Source organism: Pelophylax lessonae (genome assembly GCF_965119305.1).
Source record: "Pelophylax lessonae genome assembly, chromosome: 6".
NCBI classification, from domain to species: Eukaryota; Metazoa; Chordata; class Amphibia; order Anura; family Ranidae; genus Pelophylax; species Pelophylax lessonae.
The window spans coordinates 78831723-78844570 of NC_138773.1; the positions used below are offsets into that span (position 1 = coordinate 78831723).

Consider the following 12848-nt stretch of genomic DNA (forward strand, 5'->3'; position numbering starts at 1 on the left):
GCCAGCTATAGCAAGCAGCAGTGATCTTACGAAAACACAAAACAAAAACAAAAAATAGGCTGGTTGAACTGAAGTTGATCGATAGATCGATTCAGTACAACCAGCCTGTCCACCGATGGATTGAAATTTGTCCGGTTCCTGCTTGAAATAAAAAAAAAAAAACAAAGGATATCCCTCTATAATGTGTACTTGTCTCAATCCAGAGCACTAAGTGTATTTTCTTTCTACTGGCTCATTTCTTTGTTATCTGTATGAATCACTCCTGACAAGTTTTCTTGACACTAAGAGCCAAAACAGTGACAGGGGAGGGAACTTCAGCACACCACCTGTGACTGACAGCCACAGCTCTGTAACTGTGTGCAGGTGAATGTGTCCCTTCCCTCCAATCAGCTCTCACTGAGTTCTTCAAAGTGTAACTTCAGCCTCACCCCTTGCTTTCTGAAAGCTCAGATAAGCTGTATATATTCTGCACTTTGAATGGCTGTAGAGAGGAGAATGTTGCAGATAAACTAGTACAACTTATGTAGGAGGATCTGTTTAATCTCAGTGTATCACCTGAGGCTAGTCACTTCACTGGGTATATATAAGGGTTTAAAAACACTTTGAGTCAAATTTCTGATAAGGTCAAAGGGGAAATCCATTTAATCAAAATGGCACCAATTATCAGTAAAAATAATGTGAGAGTTAGATTATCATTGTACGGATATAAAATTCTTCATTTTAGTTTTTTGGAAAGAAACACGTATCTGCCAAAAAGCCGTGGGACTGATCTAAAGAAAGATTTTGGTGGTGCCGTTTTCCTGATGGTCTAACTCACCTTGCTCTGGAGGATAGGGCAGCTTTCCAGCATGCAATGCTAGCTCCAATGCTGAGTCTTCTGGTGTTACGAATGGCTCCAGATGCAGGGGAAGGGACATGAGGTACTGACCAATCTAAAATCACAAGGAACCAAAGTGACTAGAAGTATTCTAACAAAGCAGGGGTCTTCAAACTATGGCCCTCCAGTTGTTCAGGAGCTACAATTGCCATCATGCAAAGTCATGTATGTGACTGCAAGAGTTTTGCAATGCCTCATGGGATGTTTAGTTCTGCAACAGCTGGAGGGCCGTAGTTTGAGGATCCCTGTAATAAAGCATAGAAAAGGGTTTGACTATAGAAATCAGTTACATTGTTCCTTTTAAAAATATGTATAGTACATTCAATATCAAAAATAACAATGTAGGATTATGGTCGACCTTTTTTTTTTACAGTTTCCATTTACAGTTTCCCCTTTGACCCCCCCGCAAAGTATCACAAATACCTGTTGATCCTGCTAGTTAAGTCCACCTATTAAAGCTTTCTGTCATGGGGTGACAATGCTACTGCACTGTTCCTGAATTCAGAGTAGTGTTGTCACCCTCATGTAGGCTGTGCCTCCTAGCCATACAGTGGGATGAGAAGACATTGCAAGGGGCCTGAATATCAACATCATCACTGCCTAATAACAAGCCGGTAGTTGTCAATTAACAGCTGGTCACATCTAGCTTTCCTCCGCTTCCCCGGTGTATCTTATCCGAAAAACAAAAATGTCATTTTTGGTGTGGTGGCTGCATTCATTTTCTTTTTTCCCCTTTATTTTCAGCTTTGATCCTGTCTGTAACACACTTCCGGTGCTAGAGTGACAACACTCATTTCCTGTACTGTATCAATGGAGGGGCAGCATTCTCCCCCTAGGACAGAAAGCATGTTAGGACTACAGAACGCCCCCTTCTCTCTACTTCTCCATATCATAGGAGAGGCGATCTGAGGTATACAGAGAGAGCTACCAGCAATTCTAATTGATAAGAACAAAGGCAAAGCGCACAGAAGGTTATCAGTTCCCCATATTTCTGGCAGGATCCACTGGTATTTCTTTGCAAGTATTGCCAGATATAACAAAACAAATATGGTGGTACACCTACAAGGCAAAACTTTATTTTTTATTTATGAATTGAGTGCAGAAGGATTAGAATGCTTGTCAGTTTTTATTGCGGTCTGTGCCCCCATTAAAGAGATTCACCCTCTCGATTTGTTAACCATCATCACTAAAAGTGAAGGTAAAGGAAAATCTAAAATTTTGGGTTGTCCCCAGAAACGTAATAGAGAGGAAATCTTCCAATGGGGACACTAGTTATGGTGACCTGGGGGGTCCCCAAGGAATTCCCCTAAGTTGCTGGGATTTCTTCTCACTTCCTGTTTGGCGATGGGACAGGAAGTGAAGGAAAATCTCAATGGGACAGCGATGACGGAAGAAAAAAAAATAAGTCAGACAGGGGTTATAAAAGATTTTTTGCCTATAGTTCTACTTTAACAGACCAAAAGTGAAATGAGAAGCACATTACATACACCTGAACTATGTAATTATGTTTAATCTTAGAGGCTAAGAAGGTTTGGCTCTGGTTACTACATGAATGAGACCCATTTTAACTGTCAGAGACAGAGCTAAAAGGACCTGCATGATCCCTATTAGGATATACTTGCAACAAATACCACTTCTTTTGCTTTATAACTGGGAATCCTGTGTTGAAATCTCCCCACCACAGTTTTTGGCACTGTTCTTACTTGCCTTGAAGTTTTGGGAAGTTTCAAACCCAACCTTGGGTGTTCTTACACCACCCCCTCATTTAATTCCCTATTATAATAAATACATTAAAGATCCATCAAGGAGTATGAAACAACCAGGAAACATCAGGGCAGACATGCAAATCTGGGATCTAAAGTACCATTGCCTCAACTAGTATCCATGAGAGCTGAGAACCTGTTTGTGGATTTGAACTTTCAATGTTTACCGAAAATGGAAGCATAATTTTAATAAGAACAATTATTTTAAAAAATCTACACATTATTTAGGCCGGCCATAGATGGACTGAATCTCAGCCGGTTCAGCAGGGACCAATTGATATTCGATCCATCTTTGGGCAGACTGGTTGTACTGAAGTTGATCCATCGATTAACAGTACAACCAACCTGTTTGATTTTTTTTTTTCCCATGCAATCAGTGCCGGTGGTTATAGCAGCCAGCAGTATTCATTGTGTTTTTCTAGGCAGGGAAGGCTCCCCGCCAGCAGAACACAATAGCAATGTGGGAGGGGCTCTCCCATTAACATGATCTGTGTTGATGAGGGAATTAAGCAATTTTCTTTTCTGCAAACAGTGGTTGCAGGAGAAAAAAATCACATAATTTATGGCTTGCTTTAGAGAAACACAACCCTTCCAAGTTGCCAAGTTTAAAACAGCAATGTTATTGTAATTAGTGATAAATTCATTACAGTCGGCCATTGGTAGTATATAGCACCACTTACATTACTTATATACTCGAGCGGAGTAAGGCTGAATGTGGGTAAATCTTCTGTCAGTGTTTCTCCTGACTCTTCAAAACCCCAGCTCTGAAAATGAAGAAACACTGGTAAAAGAAGTTATAGTAAAATAATAAAAAAATCAGATGCATGGCATATCTGGAGTGTGAGATCATCTAAGGCACTGCTGCCTCTGACTGCTAGTCTCATTTGGAGTGAGGATTTAATGAAGTCACTCCTGTGCAAGCTTATGGTTCTCCTTTCAGGAGAGGAAGTTGTAACTTAGGAAATTGTAGGCAAGCACCTCACTGCTTCTGCTTCATTCATTCTGTGAAGCTGTGCTTTTTGGTTATTTTTTCATTACTCATTAAGGGGTACATCTGACATGAGAAAGCAAAGCCCTGCCTCTATCAAGATGGACAGAGACACTGTGTGGAACAAGTCATGGTATGACAGCAATGGGGAAAACAATACTAGTGAAATCTCTGCTGAAGAAGTCGCCACCTAGCACGCCGACGCAACGCGTATGGGGAGGCGGGGGAAGTCTGTTTGCTGGACGTCACATCCTCTCGTATCATTTGCGGAACAGTTGCCATATATGCACTATCGAGTGCTTTTCTTGTAAGTGAATTATTTTAATAAAATACTTGAGATAACCTAGCGGAGACCCTTAGATTTCTTGGGTCTTCTCCTTCCATACCTGGGATCTCCTCCTGTGGATTAGTGATACCTGGCCCTGGGAGACCCTCTGCTATCCTGCACACGATCCCTACTACCATCTTTTGACCCCTGTGGGGTAAAGCTGCTTCTGACCCTGGTTGATTCTTGGGTCAGAGATTGAGGTGAGAGGCTTTAATTTGTGGTGGTGGTGAGTTAAAGCACATTCACGGAGGTGCAGCGTTGGACATCTGTGGGATTATTGGGACTTTTTTATCACTATCCAATTCTTTTACTTGGACACATTACAATATTTGATTATTTCAGCACTTTTTTGGATTTTTCCATCTGATATGTGACTATTTTGTATATTTTTAGTACTTTGTGGGTATCTACTGCGCATTCATGTTTATTGCAAACTTATGTTCTGGCGCAGCACTGTCTAGGTTATTTATTTAGCAATGGGGAAAAGACCAACTTTAGGGAACCTATAAGGCCAGTGAGGGCGAACCTTGGCACCCCAGATGTTTTGGAACCACATTTTCCATGATGCTCATGCAATCTGCAGTGCAGTTGAGCACATGGGAAATGTGGTTCCAAAACAACTGGGGTGCCAAGGTTCGCCATCACTGCTATAAGCAATATTAGTTACTAGTCCTTTCTCTCTCTTTTTTTTTTAACTTATTCTGTTCAGGTCCATTTATTGATGAACTTTACAGCAACAGCTAGCCAGCAGATCGTAAATACTGGAACTTAACAGAACAGGTGGCGCTCCGAAACTACAAAGGTTGTGGTAACAGTACACAGCTTACTAATGTTTGGGAAACACTGCTATTATTATTAATCCAATTCCTTTCATCCACCGAAGTCTAGATTCATTTATTCTACCCATGCACAAAATACATAATCCACCTGATGACATTTCAGGCAACGTTGTGCAGCTTTATTTTGTATAGAAATAAGCAAACAATTTCTACCAATTTCTAAGAGCTACCACATTTCCTTTATTTGATTTTTTATGATTCTTTTTTTATCTGAAGAACAGGACACCATCTAATCATACTCTGATCGACCACTTACAATGGTTGGGTCATGCTACTTCTTTAAAGGTTGAGGGGTGGAGCTGAGGGCTGGGCCAAGTCACTGGGGGTGAGGGGGGGCTCAAGCTCCTGTTTAACAAGGGAAATGTATTGTTCTAGGTGTTGACAGAGCCACTTTAATAACCATTTTTTAGTAGAGAAAACAGTTTCAAGCTTCCTGGCAATCATCAGTATGGAGATCACCACATTCACAGGGTGGGTTGTAGAGCATATATTTTACTGCAATAAACTTGTACAATGGACTAACAAACTCCTCCAACTTTGCTGAGTTATGAGAACTTTCCCATAAGTATATCTAAATGCTAGTTACAGCTTCAAATAATGTGACACATATAACTTTCATGGTCCCTTCCTTTTACTATTACAGTGAACACACAGTTTTACAATATATACTAAGTAAACTGAACACAGTGCTATGACAACTATCACAAGGCCTCAGCATCAACTTCTGGGGAAAAAAAAAAAATGAAGAGATTTTTTTTAAAAAAAAGGAGTTTAAAGTCCAACCCTTTCCTGTCCTTTTAAGCATTTCTTTTTTTTTTTTTTTTTTAAAACACATATACCTCTTTTTACCCGTCTTATTCTCTATCTCCGATGTGAAAAGCTGGATCCTCTTCCTTCCTCATCCAGCAGTGTGTAGTCTGTACCGACCTGTGCAGCAGTAGTGAGAGCCAAGAGCGCTGTGATGACATGCCCCCGGGGGGGGGGGGGTGTCTATGAAACTCTGGGCTCACAGGAAGTGGGCTGAGCAGCGCTGGGCTCAGAAGAGCAGTGCCATGTAGTGGATGAGAGAATTTTTGTGAGGGCGAAAAACACATTTTTGACACAGATCAGCCTCTGCTGCAGCATCGCACCTTGTGACTTTGTCCTGCCTGCAGCAGACTAATGACATCATTTTGGCTTAGCCAAAGTCACTTGACTGGCACACAATTACTGCTTTTTTTAATCATTAAAGCTACTTTTTTTTTTTTACATTTTATGGTTTCTGTAGTTAGTGGCATTGGAGGAATTTATTCAAGCAGTACAATTTATATCCTTTGGGACTCAGCAGCTGCAAGAACACAGACACTGCTCCCAATCTGACATCCGCAAGGATGCACGACCCTAACTGCACACTGTCAGCGTTCACGGCCATGCACCTGCACCAGTGTCAGATTGGGAGCAGCGCCAGTGTCCCTGCAACCACTGCGTCCCATTTGACATCAATGGTACTGCATGCACTGAGCACCCATGCATCCCCGTGTGGGTAAACATCGCTCTCCATGGGGATACGCCTAAGTCCATTTAAAGCAGATTCAATAAATTTAAGAATCATACATTTACAAATCTGAACCAAAAAAAGTGTGTTTAAAAAGCACAATAAACAGAATTTAAAACAAAGGCTTTCATAAACCCATACAGTAACATTGGTAAGATCCATGCATTACCACATGCGTGTAAGTGCTAAAGGGCCTTCTCTTAGATGTGGAGAGCAGCATCTAGAACTGGGGTAGAACTTACCTCCATCTTGGGCACCAACAAGAGTTGTTGTTTTATCCTCAAGAAGACTGAATCGAAGGCCAGCTGGTGAGCTACTTGATTTTGGCGAGTTAAAGCTGATCGGGCGGAGGAAAGAAGGCCGGCATTGACTGCTCCTTTCTCCTGGAAGAGATGTGTGAAAAAGAAACAATGATTAATACTACATCTTACCTGTTTAAAAAACATCCATGTATTAAATAACACAGAAAAGCAAAAGGTAAAAACAAGTTATATGGTTTTGAAAAAAAGGTTTTCTTGCATGGTGAGCTTTTCTTCTAGATTTCCAATTTTCTTTGAACTGCTGAAGTTCTTGTACTCAGAGAAGACTGGTGTGTTGTACATACATGATTTGTGATATACTGTATACCTGTGACTATTGCTGAGCAAGTCAATAAGTGCTTTTGTTTTGTATGGGGAGCGTGCTAGGCTTGCTTTAGCAGGGTAGAGTGGTTCTATTAAATCAATATAATGCTAGGTTAATTGACTTCCACTTAGATCATCCCTAACATGCGTTTGCATAATTGTGGAAATTACATTGCACTGTTCCCATCTACAGAGGGTGAATCAGCTGTCAATGGTCTATATAGGCTTCCATATACTGAAACGCATAATTTAATAGCAGCGAGATCTGATATTTGTCAATTAAAGCAGACCTATGCTTAAAATGGCTGGTAATATTTTTTCTCTTTTATCTACTGATTCCCCTAGCCATGGATGCCAAAATACCTAAACAGTGGTTATATACGCATGGATGCAGGCACTGTTCATCCTAACAATTTTTTGCCAGGCTCCTTTGATTTGCAGATCAAGCTGGAGGGTTGCTCCATGTATGAACAGCTTAAAAGCGTATGTATAGCCAAAGTTTTTTAAAGGAGAAGTATAGCCAAAGCTTTTTTTTTTGCTCTACTTCTCCTAGGGATCACAGGAGTGCAGTTTATTCTACACTCCTGTGACCCGTATTCAGTTAACTGACATCACAGTGCCAGTCCAGGCTCTGGGAAGATCTCAATCATATGGTTTGGATCCACCAAGATGCTTGGACCACCAGCTGGCTCAGCAATCCGCTGAGATCCTGAGCCAGCTGCTCTCACCCAAGCACTCCAGCAAGCTCTGGAGGGGCAGAGCAGAAAGCCGGTGACTAACAGTCACCAGCTCTCTGCAGCCTGAAGACCAAGAGCTGAGCTATCAGCAGTGTTTGATTGCTCACTTCTCGGTCTTAAAGCCGGGGGAAGGGGGGGGGGGTGGTAGACAGACGCAGCCTCAGATTAAAGCTGCATCCCTCTAGGTGAATATAAATTATTTATTTTTTTTTTTATGCAAAATTCTCTTACAATGTTTTGGATAAAGTAGGGAAGGGTTTATACCCTTGTCAGGTTATTTTTTGCAGTCTGTGTGCTAATATGGAGATTTTCCCTTACCACATCCTAAAAACAGAACAAGAAATTATAGGAAATCTCCCAAAATGTGTCATCATTGGAAGATTTCCCCTTATCAAATACAATGGTAAAATGGTCACCTATACAAATGCCAGTGGACATGTCACCAATGGGGATACAGACAGTACGCACAACTTGATGGAGGGTCAAAAGACTGCAACACACTCAGGGTATGGCAGTATCTGTCAAACAGATATGTTGGAAAATTTTCCTTAAACAGAGGCTGCAGCCAATCTCCTGCAGCTGCTGCTGTCAGAATATAGTGTACCAGGGTGGCGGAATTCTTCCATCAACCTGGCAAAAAAAAAAAAAAGCTAACAGCGTATTGCCTTAACCTTTTCAAACTCTAACCAAAACGAAAAAAATAAAATTGGATTTATAGACTGATAAGAGTACAAGAAGGGCTAAAAAACCTTTCCTGAAGAATATTCTGTTCAGTGCTGTTGTAAATATCAGTCAGGTGACCAAATGCCCAGACTTTAGTCACATGAACAGCACTGGGAGGAGAATGAAGCACCATTTTCTTCAGGAATGGTAAATACTTCAACCCTTGTTATTTATCACTCCCAACAACACAGTTTACAAAGCTTTAATTCAATCTTTGGGAACAGATTTGCGTTAACCTAGAAAGTATAAAAACTGGATTTTTTACTTACCGTAAAATCCTTTTCTCTAAAGTTCATTGACTGACGCAGCTCCATATTCTACTTTACCATTGGGTTATGCTGCCCCCTACAGGAGTAGGACACTAGGCAGGAAAAAACTTTGCCACGCCTATGGGGCAGTCCCTGAAGGCATACACCCACTCACTCTGCTGTAGGATTCAGTTTTGTTGCAAGCAGTGTCAGAAGTAAAAAACCCCAACCCATTTAGAAATAGAGGGGTGGGTGCTGCGTCTGTCAATGAACTTCAGAGAAAAGGATTTTACGGTAAGTCAAAAATCCAGTTTTCTCGATCAATCATTGACAGACGCAGCTCCATATTCTTCTTAACCATTGGGACGTCCCAAAGCAGTATTTGCATGAGGGGTTGGAAAACAATGCAGATAAAGAACGTAGTTCCCCAAAGGCTAAACGTAGCCAACCAGGTAACATGGAGCTTAACCAGGAACAACTGGAGCTCACCTAGAAACAACATACACCCTCAAAGAGAAAAAATTGTTCTTTTAAACATCAGTCTGCAAAACCTTGCAGCCAAAAAAACATTTGAGGATGCCAACACATCTACTTTGTAGAATTTAGTGAACCTGTGCACAGACGACCAAGTTGCCGCCTTGCAAACTTGTATTACTGATGCCTGAAGGAGAAAGGCGCAAGAGGCACTCAGCACCCTAGCAGAATGCGCCTTCACAGGGAAAGGAGAAACCTGACCCTTAAGTGAATACGCCTGTACCACTGTCTGCCAGATCCATCTGGATATGGTCGCAGCAGATGCAGCCAATCCTTTCCAAGGTTCCTCCATGAGGACAAAAGAAGAGTCTGATTTCCTGAAAGACTCAGTAACTGCCAGGCAAACCCTAATTGCCCGAACCACAGCCAAAGAATGCACGGCATTTTCCTTGGGATGCTTGGGCTTAGGACAGAGTGAAGGCAGCACAATGTCTTCATTCAATGGAAATCAGAAACCACCTTAGGAAGAAACGACTGATTAGGCCACTTAATCTCTGTGGACAACCAGAGAAGGAGAACGGCAGGACAGCGCCGCCAATTCAGACACTCTGCGGGCAGAGGCAATAGCCACCAAAAAGCCTACCTTCTGTGACAGTGTAAGCAGAGGACTCATCCTAAGTTTTCAAAGGGAGGTTTTTGACGAACAGACAATACCAAGTTAACATCCCACGGAGTGAACGGTGACCGTATCAGAGGAGCCGCATGACGAACTCCCTGGATAAAAGTGTGAATCAAAGAATGCGTAGCTAAAGGGCGTTGAAAAAACACTGCCAAAGCCGACACCTGGCCTTTATTAGTACCCAAGGCCAACCGCTTCTCAACCCCTCTTTGGAGGAAAGCCAATATCCTAACCACTGAAAAGGAGCATGGATGCACCTTAATCGATTCACACCATGAGATGTACAATTTCTACGTACGATAAATCTTCCTGGAGGTAGATTTTCTAGCCTTCAACAGTGTAGGAATCACTGAGTCAGAAAGAACCCTATCCTTCAATTCCTGGCTTTTAATAGCCACGCCATTAAAGCCAGCAACTGTAAAGCAGGTTGGAAGATCGGTCCTTGAGACAACAGATCTTCCCTGAGAGGAAGTCTCCCAAGGAACATCGGCGACCAACCTTACCAGATCTGCATACCAAGACCGGCGAAGCCAGTCTGGGGCCACCAGAATGACCGGAATCCCTTCCACCTCTATTCAGCGCAAAAGCCTCGGCGGAAGATTCAGGGGAGAAAACACATAAATCAGATGATACTGACCCCAAGGAGCCACCAGTGTGTCTGTGGCGTCGGTCAGAGGATCCAGAGACCCGGCTACAAACCCCTGTACATTCTCGTTGAGCCGAAAAACTAACAGGTCTAAATCGGGTGTCCCCCACCGGACAAACAACAGGTGAAACACCTCCGGGTGCTGGGACCATTCCCCCTGCAGGGGAGATCTGATAGAGCCTTTTTAGAAGCCTGGTCCGCAGACCAGCTTTTAAACCACACCATGCGTGGTTACCATTATTGCATTTTGAACAACTCCACTGACACGCGACAATTTTGTCACAGTAGGTGGGAAAAGGGAGTACCTTTGCCACTTTTAGGGGATCTGCGGGCCCCGAGGGGACCGGCGCACCCCATGTTAACAATTTTCTGCACCGATACAATCAGTGCATCCACCAGCGCCCTTGCATGCAAAAAGGAATCATCCTCACTGCAGAGCACCAAAAGTGCGTGGACGCAGACCCAGTAGAGTCGCTATATGCTAAGCTCACCCTGAGAACATAACAAGCAGGGGAGGTCGCCGACCAAAGTCTCGCAAGGAGACGCCGGCTAAAGTTCCACAAATAGACCCTTATTAGACCTAAGGGTTGCCCACCATAAATTACATAAAAAGGACACAGCTCCTTATAATGGAGAAGAGGGGGCCCGCCGTGATGCAGACGCGCAGGCAGAGTACCCCCACGGTGCCCCCGGTTCAAGGGAGCACCAGGTAGTCCATATGTCCACCACCCTGAGTGCGGGGGGGGGGCGGATGCCCATCCACTGCTTTACCATCCTGGTCAGCAGCTCAAACAGCCTGGTCAACAGCTCGGTCAGCAGCTCGGACAGCCAGCCGCGAGTAGGCCACAAAGCCGCAGCCTAAATTTGAGGCCCGATCCGGTCAACGAGTCTGCCTTCAGCTCTGTCAGCTTGATGAGCAGCTTAGACAACTTAGTTAGGAGCTCCGACAGCTTGGTCAGTCACCCGGACAGCTTGGTCAGTCATTCAGACAGCCAGCTCTGTCAGCTGCAAGCCACGGCCTCAATTGGGCTAAAGTTTTGGCCTGATCCGGCCGCGCGAGGCCTCCGCCGGTCAGCTTGGTCAGGCACCTCATCTTGGTCAGCTTGGTCAGGTACCTGGACAGCTATGAGTAGGTCACAAAGCCGCAGACTAAATTTTCGGCCCAACCCAGACAGGTGAGGCGCAGACCCCCGGGTGAAGAATTAACCGCTTCCCCCCAAGTCTATAACCCCTACAGGGAGCCCAAAGGACATCCCTGCCCCAGTCACTAACCTCCAGGGGGCCAGGAACTTGCTCAAAGACCCTCATGTGCGATCCGGACAGCCCGGTCAGCAACAACCCCCCCTTACTGGAGTAAGTGGCAAAGCCAGCTCCTACTTAACCCCAGAAGGGGGGGTGGGGATAGGTTGGGGCCAAAAGACCACCATGACTGTCATGACTGTTAGAGGGGCTGGGGGGAAATGGAAGAGAACCTGGGGCTCCAACCATCTCAAGGAGGGGCCCACATCTGCCCCAAAATCGCCAGAGCTATGGTGAAGACACTACTCACCACACAAACGACAATCGGGTGGGTGCCACTCCGGACAGATTGCCTCTGCACTTGGGGTGGGGGTGCTGACAGCCAAGAGGCATGTTGTGACTCAGGCCGAACCAGGTCGTGTGCATCCCAGTAAGGTGTTTCACTCGCAGGCCAGCCCCCCATCCATTGGGGCTCTGTGGTGGCGAGGCCTAGCGCTGGGCTATAACCTGCACATGCTCGCTGGCTGGACTGGGAGACCTTAAAGATCTAGGATATCCAGTTCGAAACCCAGTCCGACTGTTGATTGCAGTTCTCTCAGGAACTTAACTAGCTAAAAACAATTTAATTTTAACAATGGTTACCTTTAAAAATAAAAGGACAAGATAAGACTGAAGTTCTATCCAGGAACTAGGTCCTACTCCTAAACTAGGCAGAAACAAGCTGGATCCTATAGCAGAGTGAGTAGGTGTATGCCTTCAGGGTCTGCCCCATAGGCGTGGTAAAGTTTTTTCCTGCCTAGTGTCCTACTCCTGTAGGGGGCAGCATAACCCAATGGTTAAGAAAAATATGGAGCTGCGTCTGTCAATGAACGATATAGAGAAAGTATTATTTTATAAATGCAGGTGTATTATGACTGGTTTAAACTACTATGATCTTTCATCAAGCTATGACACCATGCTTCGTTTGTGTTCTGTTTCCTACAATCATTCTTGCTTTCTGTTTTAATCCTTTAAGTACATATGGAAACCTGCACTAAGCCAGCCTCAAAAACAATGCTGAGTGATGAGGAGGCCATCCTGGCAATATTCCCTGAATTGCAAAGATTCAAGGACACGGGCATAGCTGAAGCATGGCATGAATGTGATCTGG

General features: G+C 44.0%; 1 protein-coding gene across 1 annotated transcript in view; it reads right to left on the reverse strand.

The window, feature by feature from the left end:
* Nucleotides 1-12848, reverse strand: part of COG7 (component of oligomeric golgi complex 7) — a 119055-nt gene that overhangs the window by 28443 nt on the left and 77764 nt on the right. The window contains exons 14-16 of the mRNA XM_082260267.1: nucleotides 6572-6712; nucleotides 3321-3404; nucleotides 818-932 (exon numbers count right to left, since the gene is read on the reverse strand). Of these exons, the coding sequence (XP_082116393.1) occupies nucleotides 818-932; nucleotides 3321-3404; nucleotides 6572-6712 (340 nt within the window). The remainder of the gene's footprint in view (nucleotides 1-817; nucleotides 933-3320; nucleotides 3405-6571; nucleotides 6713-12848) is intronic.